The sequence below is a fragment of the Leuciscus leuciscus genome (assembly GCF_965113295.1).
Source record: "Leuciscus leuciscus genome assembly, chromosome: 13".
Classification (NCBI taxonomy): domain Eukaryota; kingdom Metazoa; phylum Chordata; class Actinopteri; order Cypriniformes; family Leuciscidae; genus Leuciscus; species Leuciscus leuciscus.
This window is the reverse complement of record NC_138737.1, coordinates 1,785,765-1,802,761: the sequence shown is the minus strand read 5'-3', so window position 1 is coordinate 1,802,761 and position 16,997 is coordinate 1,785,765. Positions and strand designations below refer to the sequence as shown.

General features: G+C 42.3%; 1 protein-coding gene across 1 annotated transcript in view; it reads right to left on the bottom strand.

The window, feature by feature from the left end:
* The window catches only part of rasal1 (RAS protein activator like 1), a 35,993-nt gene that overhangs the window by 8,543 nt on the left and 10,453 nt on the right, over window positions 1-16,997 (bottom strand). Inside the window, exons 7-15 of the mRNA XM_082188866.1 lie at window positions 15,703-15,784; window positions 14,006-14,146; window positions 12,754-12,845; window positions 6,423-6,540; window positions 5,798-5,951; window positions 3,399-3,463; window positions 3,201-3,313; window positions 1,467-1,659; window positions 1,256-1,393 (exon numbers count right to left, since the gene is read on the bottom strand). Coding sequence (XP_082044992.1) covers window positions 1,256-1,393; window positions 1,467-1,659; window positions 3,201-3,313; window positions 3,399-3,463; window positions 5,798-5,951; window positions 6,423-6,540; window positions 12,754-12,845; window positions 14,006-14,146; window positions 15,703-15,784 — 1,096 coding nt within the window. The remainder of the gene's footprint in view (window positions 1-1,255; window positions 1,394-1,466; window positions 1,660-3,200; window positions 3,314-3,398; window positions 3,464-5,797; window positions 5,952-6,422; window positions 6,541-12,753; window positions 12,846-14,005; window positions 14,147-15,702; window positions 15,785-16,997) is intronic.

The window sequence follows — 16,997 nt, the reverse complement described above, 5'->3', positions numbered from 1 at the left end:
GGGTTAGGCTTAGGGTTAGATTGCTTCAGAGGGTTAGGGTTAGACTGGGTTAGGCTTAGGTTTAGACTGCTTCAGAGGGTTAGGGTTAGACTGGGTTAGGGTTAGACTGCTTCAGAGGGTTAGGTTTAGACTGGGTTAGGGTTAGACTACTTAAGAAGTGATCGTGTCTGGATGGTATCCCTGATTCTGTGACCTTCACCCAAATGCCACAGTGACAGTATCAGTCATTTTCTCTTCTGTCATTCCTAAACTGATTCCTTGAACATCCTATAATGCATTTCTTATTGAAACAGGACATACTGACGGACCACATATTCCTCTCTCAGTATCTGTCTGCTTACTGTTACAGATTTACTCAGCCTTCAAGTCAGAAATATCGTCATCACATGACCGAGCAAAGCCGTATTTACAATCGTGAAACTGAGTTCTAGAAGACACTAGAAGAGTTGTGATGTTGTCCATGTGACCAATGGTGGCAAACAAGTCTGTTGTGAATGATAATGAATGATTTTGCTAAATTATTCTATCTTTCATACTGATTAATATCTGTATAGCAGAGCCAGCCATAAACTTTATATACATTTGGTCCAACATGTGCAGTAGAAAATGCTACATGATTTAATAGAAATTCAATCAAAATTGTTAAATGAAAGTTAATCACTCGCATTTCATGTTTTACGTTTCATGCAAATTAATTATTTTGTTAGATACCGTGCATAAAAACGTAATTAAAATGAAAATTATGAAATGTAAAATAAACTATAGTATGTAATAAAATTATGATTTTTTTTCCAACATAAATGCGTGCATAAATGAGTGATTGAAGTGACAAATGAAAATGATACAAAAATAAATGCAAAACATGAACAATACAGAAAGTAAAAATAATGATTTTTCCAACATCAATGCGTGCATGAATAAGTGACTGAACTGAAAATGATATATAATAAATGGAAAATAAACAATATAGAATATAGTAAAACTAATTTTTCCAACATGCACATTTAAAATTATGAAATTTCCAGCATGCAAAATTGAGTGACTGAAATTAAAATGATATAAAACAAATGGAAAATAAACAATATATAATAGAAATTATGATTTTTCCAACATGAATGCATTCATTTAATTGACACACACTTTTCTATAACTGCCCATGAGTGGAAGATTGTTATGACATTTTTTAAATGAAATGAAACATTTGGTTAAAATAAAGATGACTTTATCATGTGAGTCTCTGTGTGTGTGTGTTCACCTTAGCGAGCAGCAGGAGAGTTCTGCCGGTGCGTGTGTCGGCGTGATGGTCTCTCAGCTGGAAGAGTTTGGGTGTCAGGATCGCAGGAGCGAACAGACGCAGGAAGAAAAAGCCACTGATGGACAAATACTTCACATCCTACAAGAGAGAAACAGTGAGTACAACACCACCATCTTCATCATCACCATCATCATCATCATCAAGTCCTCACCTCATTCTCCGGCTCTGGAAACTGTTCCTCCACTCGTTTGTGGAGCTGTTTGAACACGACCCTCATCACAGGAGGACACTGGGAGACGGAGTTCCCGATAGCCTCCATGATGCTGGTCAGATACGCCTGAAGAAGCCCGACGCTGCTCTCTCGGACCTCCGCCTCGGACGCTGAGCCTTTAAATGATATACGTCTGGAAAGAGAGCGAGTTTTTAGCAGGGCTGGACCGTAACTGAGCATTTCTACTTCGTTACTGTAAGACTTTTGGTCAACTTCGAAACACAAATGAAGGTCAAAAAGAAATCTGACATATTTCTGTCCTTCCATTGATAGCTACGCAACTACCAGTTTGATGCTTCAAAAAGTTCATGAAGAGATCGTATAACTAATCCATATTAATTAAGCAGTTTAATCCGAGACTCAATCGCTTTTTATGATGAACAGACTGAATTTAGGCTTTTCTTCACATGTGTGACCCTGGATCCCGTCTCCAGTCTCGAGTCGCACGGGGATATCTGAGGCAATAGCCAACAATACACTGTATGGGTCAAAGTATTGATTTTTCTTTTATGCCAAAAATCATTAGGATATTCAGTAAAGATCATGTTCCATGAAGATATTTTGTAAATTTCCTACCGTAAATATATAAAACATGTATGTGTGTGAGTGAATGCTGCACAATCGCCAACATAAATGAACAACTTTAAAGGAGATTTTCTCAATGTTTCCATTTTTTTTGCCTCAGATTCCAGATGTTCAATAGTTGTATCTCAGCCAAATATTGTCCTATCCTAACAAACCATACATCAATGGAAAGATTATTTATTCAGCTGTCAGATTATGTATAAATCTCAATTTAAAAAAATTGACCCATGTGACTGGTTTTGTGGTCCAGGGTCACACATATAACCGAACATGCTTGACACGTGAGAACAAACCTCTCGCTGAAGCTCAAGCGTTCTGCGTAACATGAGAATGAACCCTTTGATTCTCGCATGCTTGAGCTTCCGTTTACCAGATTTTATGTTTATATGTGAATAAAAGCCTAAATTGAATCTATTCATCATATAAAGCGATCCGCTCAATTCATATGGATTAGTTATATGACCTCTTTATGAACTTTTTGAAGCATCAAAGTGGTAGATGCGTGCAATCAGCAATCACAGTTTCCACAAAAATATGAACTATTAACATTGAAAATAATCAGAAATGTGTGTCGAGCAGCAAATCATCATATTAGAATGATTTCTGAAGGATCATGTGACACTGAAGACTGGAGTAATGATGCTGAAAATTCAGCTTTGATCACAGGAATAAATTACACTTTACTATATATTCACATAGAAAACAGATATTTTAAATTATATAATATTTCGATTTTTACTGTATTTTTGATCAAATAAACACAGCCTTGGTGAGCAGAAGAGACTTCCTTCAGAAACAATACAAAATCTTCCTATCCCCAAACTTCTGTAATGGTAGTGTATTTAATATATTTCATATATTGCCTGAAACCTGAAGCGCTTTTGTTCTCAGTGACATTTCACATGTGGTGAGATCACGCTATACATAGATCTAAAAGCCACCGTAAGAGGTAAAGTTTGTAGAGTTCACTGCTGTTCCCTGGCAACACTTCTCTCCCGCAGTAATTCTTCCACGATTATGGCTGTTTCACCTAATGATATGTTGTTTACTGATCTACTGTTATGCATATGTTATATTATGAACTCGCACCTGAAGCGGTTGAGGTCTATCTTGCAGGGATCCAACTCGATGTATTTCCTTTCCTCAAAGATCCGGTTAATAATGGGCTTCAGAACCTCATGTAGATACAGCATCCCGACAGCCTGACACACACCAAACCCTCTTACTAACATTCACACATTTTGAGATAAACACGAGATTATATTTCAGATGAAGATATGCACACACCTTCATGAACTGCTCCATAGCTTTCGAGGCCAGCGAGTTGGACCGGAAGAGTGTATTTGGATCTGCTATTGGGGAGAAACAGAAAACAACTTCTGTTCATGTTTCTCAACCATTATGTTCCTCCAGAGCCTTTGTCTGCTGTCCATGCACAGATATTCTACTACGACTGTCATCCACACAACAAAGTACGTATGCATATAAATGTGCAAAACTAAATCTGTCAAAATTGTATTTATTTAGTAAAACTAAACATTTACAGTAAAGAAAATGTGATGTTTTCCCAATGCTACAGTGCATTTAAAATTACAGTTATGCATTTAGCAGATGCTTTAAAAGCAACTTACACTGCTGTGCATTTCTATCCATATTCTGTTTGTTCTGGCTTATTTTTAGTGGAGGTGTTTTGGATGGATGTTAATGATCACTGACGCTACTTTTTCATGCACTGAGATTCTGGACTTTTCTGCTTCCATTACATGGGCCCTATCTTGCACCCAGCGCAATTGACTTTGTACACCGATGCATGTGTCATTCCTATTTTGCACCCGCGCAAAGCGGACTTTTCCCTCCACAGATGCACGTCGGTAAATTAGGGAATGAACTTGCGCTCCCGGGGGCGGTTAAGCGAAAAGAGGAGGCGTGTTCCGGCGCCAACGTTCCCTGGTGCTATTTTGGAGGTTTAGAAAACAATTCCGCCACTGACCAGGAGAAACCTCGTCTAAAGTCAGTGGCGTGTTGCACATGTTATTCAGATGCTATTTTAAGGGCGCATGCTTGGCCAAAATCAATGTAGCGTGTGCACAACGCACACACACTTTGCTTCTCTCATCTACACACAGACGGAGCAGTTTTCATTTTTAGAAAACCATACATTATTACAAGGAAAAATATTCCACATGAGGGAAATCATTGTTGTGTCCATGAAGATGTGAAAAAATAGGCATAAATCTAGCTTACACATTTACCCAAATTATTATACGTCTGTTTAACCGAAGCTAATTTGGGTGTGTTTCTCCATCCCCAATGTCACTTCTCTGTGTTTTACATCCCTGACGAGAACGTCAGTCTCCTCGGCTGTGAACCGCTCCTGGCGTGAGTCTGGCAAATCCGCCGTTATAATAGCAACCCGCCATGGAACAAGCGCTCCTGCTCTTAAAGGGAATGTGAGATGACGCTCTGATTGGTTTATTTCACATTACGCCCAAACCACACCTATGAGTAATGAAGCTACTTCAGACCAACCCATTTTAGATTTGCGTCGGGCGCAAGAGTCATTTATCCCGCCGGTATAATAGCAACAGCGCCTGGGACCCGCCCACAAAGTTACTTGCGTTTCACGCTTCATACTTGCGTTTCAGATCGTTCAAATAGGGCCCCATGTCTTCTTTTAGACTAGTGTAAAGAAAAGATCCAAAATACACATTTTTTGTTTATTTTACTGCACTTTTAATCTGTTTGAGTCTGTAGATTTCAATCTCAACCCATAAAGAGTTTGAGTCAGAAATCTCCACTTCTGCAGCTTTACAAACACCAAACTTTACAGTTTTATTCATATCTATATTACACTCTGTTTTGTATTTAAAAAAAATTATTCCCTAAAAACATGGAGATTTTTTTTCTGGCTGTTGACAGTATTTTCTGATTTATGGAGTCACAAAAAGAGAAATCCAAAATCAGACAAGAATTTTGAACTTTGCTTTATCAAATGTTCAGATTTCTGTTCTGTGCATTTATGCAAATTAGTGCATATTTAATTAGATAATGGTTAATTTGCATATCTAAACAAGATTTCAGAAAACTTGTAATACAGAACAACCGTTTTAATGAGTAGGGATTAAATGAAATGGGGAAAGTATGATGATATCTATTAGTCAACATTTGTACCCTATTTACCTGTGGTCTCACACCAAAAATTTGTAATTAAATCTCAGGGATACATGAAGTCAAGAATCATGGTCTCATATGGTTGATCCCTGATATAGACACATTAAAACTCTTCCCAGTTGAATTTGTTCTCCGACTGTTATAGTTGTTAATAACTTGTGTGGCTGTTTTCTCTTCTCCTGTCTTTCTCTTTCATCCTCGTCGTTCGCTGACAAACATTCCCATCTTATGATCGTTCCATTTCCTTTTGAAGCTGCTTCCTGTGGAGTTGCTATGGAAACTTGGACCCTTTGTTTGTCATCGGCGCGGCACAAACGCAACATAAAACACCAGCCGGGTGTGAAAAACCCACGCGCTCCCACAATCACATAAAACATCATTAATGAGAGAGGAGAAGTTCAGAGATGACTTCACGGCAGCGAGGGGAACTGTGTGTAAATATAGCTGGACTGAAGTCGTCACGTCGCCTACACACAGGAAAACCACTAATCAAACACACACACACACACACGTACTGGTGTTGTGGACCTCTCTGGTGTTGAGGTAGTCCAGGAATGGCACGACCAGGCCTTGACCCAGATAGATCTTCACTAGTGTCATGGCCACCTCTTGTCGACTCTCCACCGTCGTGACCTCTTCCAGGAGGGTCAAGGGTGTGGGATCATCCACCTGACAGAATTGGGAAAAATACAGAATTGAATGAAGCCATATTACTCCCTTTTATATAGTTTTGATGTCGTTTTCGGGCTCTACTAGAACAGGCTCTGTTCTCTACTAGAGAACTCCTCTCTTCCCAGTCTGTCAGTAACGCTCTGGTGTGTGTTTCCCAAAAGCTTCGTTAGCCAACTATGTTTGCAAGTTCTGTCATTATCAGCATAGTTCAACGAGTCGGTGTTTCCCGAAACCAGCGTTCTAACAAACATTCGCAAAATCAATAGCTAGTTGATTTCTTCAACGATGCATCGTACTATAGTAGTGAAGCAGCGAGTTACGTCATTGGTCGGGAAACGCACCCCAGGTCAATTACATTAACCCTTTGTTTTTTAGGCCTGAAACACACTATGTGCATCATTGCTGCTATAGATGTTCTTTTGTGATCAGTTCAGACGTATATACAGCATATAGAGAATGTGATGGTACCTCAGATGGCGAGATGACGGCCTCCACCAGCTGCTCGATCAGAGGCTGATAGTACAGAGAAGGAAGAATTCGCTCCTCGGTCAAACGCACCTTCAGACGCAAGGCACCCAGTTTACCCCTGAAAGAGACATAGAGAGAGACAGACAGTTTTGTGTCTGTGTGCTTTTATAATAGCGTTTACATTAAACTAGACTGTTTCAACCTAAAGCATCCAAACCGACCTGTAAGACGCGTGTTTGTGAATTGCTTTTACAACGACAGCCTGTTCATTGGATTTATACTCTTATAGAGATGTTTTCAACAATGAGACTAAATGATGGACTTTTACTTAATGTGATGATACAATGATGTTCTTCCTCAGTCTTGTTTTCCAGAACAAACATCTTAAAGATTCTTAAATCAAGAACTTGAGAAGCAAGATTTTAAGTATTGTTTAATGAAAGATTTATCAAAATGAAGTGAGTTTATGCTTAAAACAAGAACAAGTATCTGCTATCTTGTTTGCCTTTGAATGAAGATTATTCTTCTGACCCCATTGACAGATAATTGTTCTTGTTTTAAGCATAAACTCACTTCATTTGGATAAATCTTTCATTAAACAAGACTTAAAATCTTAAGTATCAAGTATCATTGGCAACTGATCACGTTGCACACACTGTGCTTTTAGTACTCGGACACGCTTGGTCTATCTAGTTCTTGGAAACAGGGCATTCTTAAAGCTATAGTGTATTGTATACCGTGCTTTCATTTTAATTCATTGTAAAAAAAAAAAAAAAAAACTATTGAAACTGCTTGTTTTAAAGGCTATCTAGTGGCATTTGAAAACTGCTTGCTTTAAAAGCTTTTAGTTGCTATTGGGAACATGGTTGTTTTACTTTTAAGGTTATTTAGCCCAGTCGTTATTTGGAACATGGCTGTGTTTTAGGCTTATACCTGTCACGATCCACACTCGGGAAAGAAGGGAAGATCCAAGGATGCGGTAAGAATGTTTTATTAAGGGAAAATCCAAAATCGTACACAGTCCAGGCAGGGGTCAAAACCAAGGTAGCAATCCAACATAAACAAGAACAAACAAACAGGTCTAACAACAGTACTCAGAAGTGGTGTGATATTTACAAGGACTCCGTGACACATACTAAAACAGACAGGGTTATATACACAGGGAAATGACAATGCTAATGGGGAACAGGCTGAGTGCAATGATCAGTGATAAGGCACAGCTGAGTGCAATGAAAAGACAAGGATCATGGGGGATGTAGTTCAAGAGTGTGATGGACACCGTGGGGAAGGAGGACATCTAGTGGTGACCCAAGGAACATAAACCAGACACTGTGACATAACCCCCCCTCTACGGAGCGGCTACCAGATGCTCCAAGACGTGACAGACAAACAAGAGTCCAGGCGGGAGGTGGACTGGTGGAGGATCAGGGGGAGGGATGGGGGGCCAGGTCCATGGAGGGAAACGGGGACAAGGAGTGACAGTTCATCTGGCGGCCAGGGCGGAGACGACAGTCCATCGGGCGGCCAGGGCAGAGCAGACAGTCCCTCGGGCGGCCAGGGCAGAGCAGACAGTCCCTCGGGCGGCCAGGGCAGAGCAGACAGTCCATCGGGCGGCCAGGGCGGAGACTTTCCCTCGGGCGGCCAGGGCGGAGACTTTCCCTCGGGCGGCCAGGGCGGAGACTTTCCCTCGGGCGGCCAGGGCGGAGACTTTCCCTCGGGCGGCCAGGGCGGAGACTTTCCCTCGGGCGGCCAGGGCGGAGACTTTCCTTCGGGTGGCCAAGGTACAGGAACAGGCACCACCGGCTCAGGAACAGACACCACCGGCTCAGGAACAGGAACAGACACCACCGGCTCAGGAACAGGAACAGACACCACCGGCTTAGGAACAGGAACCACCGGCTCAGGAACAGACACCACCGGCTCAGGAGCCACAGGTTCGGCGTCGGTCATCCTCTCCAAAAGCACAGGCTCGGCAGACGTGACGTGAACAGGCTCTGCGGTGGCCATCCTGTCCGAAGACACAAGCTCGGCAGGCGTGACGTGAACAGGCTCGGCGCCGGCCATCTTGTCCGAAGACACAGGCTCGGCAGGCGTGACGTGAACAGGCTCGGCGGCGGCCCTCTTGTCCGAAGACCCAGGCTCGGCTGGCGTGACGTGAACAGGCTCGGCGGAGGCCATCCTGTCCGAAGACACAGGCTCTGGATCGGCAGACGTGCCAGGTCGCTGGGGTGGCGCCGGCAGGGCGAGCAGCTTGGGTGGGGCTGGCAGGGCGAGCAGCTCGGGCGGGGCTGGCAGAGGGAGCAGCTCGGGCGCGTCAGGGATGGCAGTCACCTCCGGGATGGCCTCCGGGTTAGGAGCCACCGGACAGGTCATTGAGGGGGCCTTTCTCCTCCTCCTCCGTCTCCGGACCACCGGAACTGGGACCACCGGAACTGGGACGACCGGACTCGGGACCACTGGAACTGGGACGACTGGAACTGGGTCCACCGGACTCGGGACCACCGGAACTGGGACCATCGGAACAGTTCCGGAGGTAGCCTTTCCTCTCCTCCTGTGTCTTGGAGCCACCGGACTCTGGACCACCGGAACTGGGACCACCGGAACAGTTACGGAGGGAGCCTTTCCCCTCCTCCTGTGTCTTGGAGCCACCGGACTCTGGACCACCGGAACTCGGACCACCGGCACAGGGACCACTGGGCTAAACCCTGGCTCAGATCTGGAACCGCTGGACAGTTCGGGCTCGGGGCTGAAAAAAGACCGAAGCGGAGAGTGGTGTTGGGGTCCATATCCACCACCTCCTCCCCTGCGGCCTCCACGGGTCCCACGAAAAATGACTAGACGGGTTCCCTTAAACAAATCTCTCCTCTCCCGTTCGGTGGCTGGGGAAGAGAAGTCTGAAAACATACCGCTGGATCTTTGTGGTGACGGAGTCCTTCTGTCACGATCCACACTCAGGAAAGAAGGGAAGATCCAAGGATGCAGTAAGAATGTTTTATTAAGGGAAAATCCAAAATCGTACACAGTCCAGGCAGGGGTCAAAACCAAGGTAGCAATCCAACATAAACAAGAACAAACAAACAGGTCTAACAACAGTACTCAGAAGTGGTGTGATATTTACAAGGACTCTGTGACACATACTAAGGCCCCGTTTACACGATGGGAAAACGCAGATATTTCCCTGCGTTTTGGCCTGTCATTTACACGAAAACGCCGTTTTTATCCCAGAAAACGATTATTTCTAAAAACTCCGGCCAAAGTGGAGATTTCTGAAAACGCTGGTTATGTGTTGCCGTGTCAACTGGGAGAAACGGGGTTTTAGGTTCTCAAACGTCACATTATGCGCCAGAAAATGCTTACGTCATGTGAGCGCCCTATGTTTAGAGTTTGTTCCATACTGTCTATGAGTTTGTTTGGCTACTATTTGATCATGGATGCTGTTAAAGTGGTACTCATTTTTACTTTTGTGAAAACGCTTTTGGCCTGTTTGCATTTGCTTCGCTGTCTGTCCACACGAACGAACCTCGCGCCATGTCTATTGTTTTGAAAGGAACAGGAAGTCGCTCGTGCTATTCGTCGTTGTCGATTTTGAGGATTCTGATTGGCTTGCATGGCTTTATCCTTCTCCTTACACTGCCGCCCCTTTGTATTTATGCGGGTTGATGTAAACGACAACTTTTTTTGAAAACGATATTGTGTGCACGATGTTATTTTTGAAAACGGAGGGGGAGAAATATTCGTTTCTCTAAATACCCGGCTATGTGTAAATGTGGCCTAAAACAGACAGGGTTATATACACAGGGAAATGACAATGCTAATGGGGAACAGGCTGAGTGCAATGATCAGTGATAAGGGACAGCTGAGTGCAATGAAAAGACAAGGATCATGGGGGATGTAGTTCAAGAGTGTGATGGACACCGTGGGGAAGGAGGACATTTAGTGGTGACCCAAGGAACATAAACCAGACACTGTGACAATACCAGGCGTCATTGTCACATGTTGTGCTAAGCTTATCAGCAATATGCTGTCATTTCAGCAACTTTGCTATCAGTACTGTGTGGTGGTTGCTAGTGCAATGTTATCGAATATATTTACATTTACATTTATTCATTTAGCTGACGCTTTTATCCAAAGCGACTTACAATTGCGATATATGTCAGAGGTCGCACGCCTCTGGAGCAACTAGGGGTTAAGTGTCTTGCTCAGGGACACATTGGTGTCTCACAGTGGATTCGAACCCGGGTCTCTCACACCAAAGGCATGTGTCTTCTCAGCCATGTTAACAATTGTCCGTGAGGGAAATCTCCTCCCATCCGTTGTCTGATTGGCCTTTCGCAAGGATTCCTGATGTGTGTGGAGCCTGCTTCTATGCGGGCTTCGCGGAAGACCGCTTCAAGGGTACAAAGGGGGCGCTGCTGAGCACACTTCAGAGCGTTAAAATGCTGAATGGGACGGCCTACGGACTCGTAGACTCAGCGAGCACACGCAATTTAAGTTCACGAGACCGGAAGTCCACATGAAGTGCGTCATTTGGGACAGGGCCATGGTTTTCCAATCACTGCTACACTGACGACACACAACTCTACCTCTCATTCCAGCCTGATGATCCGACGGTAGCTTCTTGCATCTCAGACATTTCATGCTGGATGAAGAACGACCACCTTCAACTCAACCGTGCGAAGACAAAATTGCTTATGGTCTCGGCCAACCCAACACTTCATCACAACTTCTCCGTTCATCTATTGGCTCTTCAAACAAAACTCCATCCAGGAATCTTGGAGTTGTGATTGATGATCAGTTATTATTAAAGATTCTGTTTCAAACAAACGCTGTTCTTTTGAACTTTCTATTCATCAAAGAATCATTAAACATAAAATGTATCGATTTTCAACATTGATAATAATCATAAATGTTTCTTGATCAACATTTTATATTCTGATATTGTGTATGCCACCTGGGCATTAGACAATAGATACATCATGCTTATTTAAATACAGTTGTGCATAATAATACATAATGTTCCATTTGACCTAAGATTACAATTTTAACACATAATGAAAATGTGCATGAGTTTCAGATGAATTTACAGGTTTCAATATTCATACTACGTTTACATATGACTCAGTAAAGCCCTGACATTCGATTTTATTTATTTAATGAATCATAATGCGATTGTATTATTCAATGCACTATTATTATGTCTGAGACATCAACCACTGGTAGATGACCATAATGTTTATAAACTGTAGGTAACAACTGGTAAAATGTACAACTAGGTCATAAAAAAGGTAATATTTTCTTCTCAGCCATGTTAACAATTGTCCGTGAGCGAAATCTCCTCCCATCCGTTGTCTGATTGGCCTTGTGTGTGGAGCCTGCATCCATGCGGGCTTTGCGGAAGACCGCTTCAAGGGTACAAAGGGGGCGCTGCTGAGCACACTTCAGAGCATTAAAATGCTGAATGGGACGGCCTACGGACTCGTAGACTCAGCGAGCACACCCAATTTAAGTCCACGAGACCGAAAGTCCACATGAAGTGCGCCATTTGGGACAGGGCCACGGTTTTCCAATCACTGCTACACTGACGACACACAACTCTACCTCTAATTCCAGCCTGATGATCCGACGGTAGCTTCTTGCATCTCAGACATTTCTTGCTGGATGAAGAACCACGACCTTCAACTCAACCGTGCAAAGACAAAATTGCTCGTGGTCTTGGCCAACCCAACAAAACATCCATGAATCTTGGAGTTGTGATTGATGATCAGTTAAACTTCACAAACCACATTGCTAAAATTGCCAAGTCCTGCAGATTTGCCTTATACAACATTAGGAGGATCAGGCCCTTCCTATCAGAGCTACACAACTCCTTGTCCAAGCTCTTGTTCTATCCAGACTGGACTATTGTAATGCTCTCAGGCCTTCCAGCATCACTGTCAAACCTGCAACTGATCCAGAAGCAAGAGTGTCTTTATCGAGTCGAAGAGACGCACGTCACACATCTTCATAAAAATGCCCTGGTTGCCAATAGCCGCTTACATCAAATTCAAGGCACTGATGTTTGCCTACAGAACAACCACTGGCTCTGAATCCTTATACCTAAACTCACTACTTCAGACTTATGTGTACTCCAGAAGCTTGTGCAAGTGCACAGTGCCTTGTGTTGCCATCATCCCAAAGAGGCACACAATCATTGGAAGCAGATCGTCATTAAAACATGAGCAAACACAAAGACAACGATCTCTGAAGCAGCATTACCATCTCAAACACACCTGCTAATGAATGTGACTGCACTGTAAAACACACACACACACACACACACACACACACACACCCTGCATCGTCCTCGGTGTTTCCCAGCGGCAGCAGACGAAACCAGCCCTGCATCAGAGGCGATCTGTGCAAACAGGACAGCGGGATTTCCACCTGTGCAAACCAACACAAACACATGCAGTCAGCAGGCATAAGCCAACAAACACATTATCACTTAATAACATTTGTCATCATCATACACTCATGCTAATCATAGGCTTTTGTTTTACACAGGAGAAAGAACGTACAGGATTGGAGCGACAAGACGGTGAGTCTGGGGAACTATCCCTTTAATGTTCACAGACTTATTAGAAACTCAGTAAGATAATTCTGTGAAACGAGTGTCGAGTGTTTATGACGAGCGCGGAGCGGTTCTGTAAATCTCATTATTCAGCACTGAAGAGGTAGAGGTGATTTGTTGAATGGTCTCAGAGGAACAGTAATGTGGCAGTAATTATGTTTCCATTGAAAGTCGCAAAGCAAACTTGGACTATCGCATATAAAACATTTGCGAAATAAAGCACCAGTTCCATTCCATGTGTTCTATAGAACAAAATTGTCAGTTCCTGGAAAACTGGAGAAAAGTTGCTGCAAAAATGCGTTTCCATTGTAGTTTATGCAATGGTTTTCTTTCACCTCAATTGAGCGCATATGTTTTTATGCACATTTTAAGATTTTATGCACATCTTAGTGTTTCCATTTCATTTCCATTTTTAAAGCGATGTCCCAAAATTTGCATTAAAATATGTGGATGGAAGCAGTCAGTGACAATTAATTTATTTAAGCAATGGACGGCCTGTCAAGTCAAGTCACCTTTATTTATATAACGCTTTTTACAATACAAATAGTTTCAAAGCAGCTTTAAAAATAGCATCATAGTCCATCTTAAGTAAGTTCAGTGATGGTTAATTTTTGTTGTAAAAAAGTTATTAATTTAGTTCATATATATAGCCGCTCTGGAGAAAACAGTGACGTCATCGTCCAACTCAGTTCAGTTCTCATATAATGCAGGAGATCAATAATATTGTTGAATATTAAATGTTCCCAACTAAGCAAGCCAAAAGCCAAGAGCCAAGAGCCAAAAGCCAAAAGCCAAAGGCGACAGTGGCCAGGACCCAAAACTCCATCATGTGACAGAATGGAGAAAAACCCTTGTGAGAACCCAGACTCAGTCTCAGTTCTCCTCTGGCCAACGAGAGAACAGTGTATGATTATGATTCTGGCAGCATTACAGGTCAGAGGTCAGATTGGATCCGGTCAGACTGTCACCTCACCTTTCCCAGAAAGTCGTTCTTGCCCACCATGTCCCAGTCCCAGACCTCCACCGTGACGCTTCCACCTTCATCATCAGCACCTTCATCCAAACACAACTCCAGAGTCTCGTCCCAGTGCGGGAACCGCGTCTTCTTTATGATCTAGAGAAAACACACTCGTTTGACTGAACTGCATGTTTCAGTGTGTTCACGGTGTTCATTTACACACGAGCAGCTCATGATCCGATGTTTTCAGAGTCTCAGAGCGTCTCGTTCACAGTGAAAGCTGCTCCACACAAACTCCATCTGCATCTGCTCTGAGTTTGGGTCATTTATAACATGCATTTGAAAACGCAACATGCAACAACATCTTCATCAACTACTGTAGTAATGAGAAGCGTGTATAAACTGGCTGTTATTAACAAAAGAGAGGCTTTAAGGGCTCCCTGCAGTTCTCTGCTAATATAAAAGCTCAATGGTGCAACATAATGGAGACATAAATATTGGTATTGTAATTTTACTGTTGCACTCAATTTTTATTTTTTTTATTTTTTTTTTTAAAGCTGCAGTCCGTAGTTTTTCCTCTTTGTCGCCATCTCTGTTCGAAATCTGCAATTGCAGTTATTCGCGGAATTATCAACTTTAGGTGGGTTGTGCCTCGGCACGGCACAGCACGGATGAATCCGATGTTTTGAGGAGAGTGTGTATCTGTCAGTCGTCGCCGGTGTGATCCTGGCATTCGCAATCACAGATTATACTTTTTGGAAGTATGACCAACGTAAGGATTTTCACCGGGTAAATGTCGTCTGAACAAGTAACATCCACTTTTGTTCTGACCAACGAAGGGGAAAAAAGCATTGCAGTAAATCACGCTGATTAAATCTAACGATCGCTTATCATATCACGACAAACCGTGCAAATTATACTTTGTTCTCACATTGTTAATGTTAACAACATCAGCGTTGCGTGACTACATTTAATGCCCTCCAATGTTTTCACATGGGCGAAATGTTTTGCAGTCTCTTTTTTTCTGTAGCCGATCCGAAGTCTTTTGCATTTTACAACGGGTGAATCTCCAGTTGTCACTGGTGGTGTCGTTTGAACCTTTCTGGATCCGCCATCAAATTGATACGTTTAATTATATCAAGTGCTGTGAGAAAAGGCTATAAATCTCCTCCTCCAGCATCCTCACACTCATAGCCGACTAGCCGAGACTCTTTATGTGGACAGATGTGACGTAATGATGCAAAGACATGCTCGAATATCCCACGGAAATCCACCAGTACCACTGGAGTTAAAAACATTATTACAAGCTTACCGTTCTGAATCGAGCTACGGCAAGCAGAGAGTTTTGATCATTTTTAACCCCAAAAAGCTTTAAATACTATTTTTTTACAGTGAAATATTACAATAGTTGTATTTCTTATATTGTTTAATATTTGTATTTAGTAATAAGAATACTCATCATAGTAAAAAAAAAAAATATATATATTATTTTATATTCTTGTTGATATATTGTTGTGAATGTTTTAGATTTGAATGTTTAGATTTTTTTATCTTTAATAGTGACTTAAATTGAGGTCTGTTCCTCATATCCAGAGATCATCAGATGATTTCAGGAGACAGAAGTGTGAATGAGCCACTTTCATGGTGTTTTAATGATGTTTTATGTCTCGAGACGCTCTGATGAGTGTACAGATGAAGACTCGTCATCTCACCGATGTCTCAGCGCTCAGGTTGTTGTAGATGATTCTGGTGAACGGATCAGAGGTACCAGAAATATCACGAGGAGCCAAATCTCTGAAACCAACACAAAACACACACGACAATAAACTTTGTGAAAGATTAATGGAAATTTAGGAGAAAGAACTGATGCCTAAATACAACTGAGAACAGTTACATGTGTGCATTCAGCCGATGCTGTACAATAGCAATCTGTCACAGTGCCAACAATATTTGTGATATACAATGGCAGGCAGAGGTGGAAGTAACGAATTACAACTACTCACGTTACTGTAATTAAGTCGTTTTTTTGGGTACTTGTACTTTTTTGAGTATATTTTTAAATCTGTAATTTTACTTGTACTCAAGTACATATTAAGCTAAGTAATCTACTTCGCTACTTGTAAAATCACATTTCGTTACTGAGTACAATTTGAATTGATATTCAAATCTTTGAATGGCATTTCGGTAGCCAATAAAAATATTCGATCGTAAACGGACCAATAAAACCCCTGATATTTGGATTGAATGAAAGCCGCCGCAGTCGCAGCAGGTTTTGAAGAGCTGATCATGAAGGAGGCGAGGAGCTCAGAGTGATTAATGGCTGGACTGAAAGTTTGGAACAACAAACTACATAGTAGTACTGTCAAAATATCTATATTTTGATACATATCAATACTGAAATATCTGTCAATACTCATTTTGGCCTATACACCAATACCATACCAGCTGCGTGTTCTCATTCTCTCATCTCAACGACAGCGAGTTTGACACACCCGCCTCCCCTCAGCGCGGGATTGCAGGTAGGCCTATTACGCATAATTTTATTAATACCTGCAAGTTTCTATGGCATATTTTAATGGCAAATGTCACGAACAATATTATAACGCGAGGGCACATTCATGTAATCGCAGAAAACTGGACGCGAGCTCTCAAATGTAGGCTACGAATGAACTGGACTCGGATATTGAGTGTGCGCTCTCGGACTGTGTGTCATATCATGTGTAATCGCGAATCTCTCCAAGTGGTTCTCACTGCAGACTCAAATGACGTCCAGCTCCAATCTCTCCATGCTCTTGAATTAAACGCTGTCAAAAGTTATGAAAAATCTAGTCTTTTTGCAAATTAAATTCAGTTTGAATTGAAATCAAGCTTCCTCGTGCTGTGTGTGAGCTATTGCAACAGTTCACGTTACCCTATTGTAAAGACAAATACACTGAGTGAGTAAATATTAGATTATTGTAATGGTTATTGATCAATGTTTAAATATGTAAACAAAAGCCTGAATTAA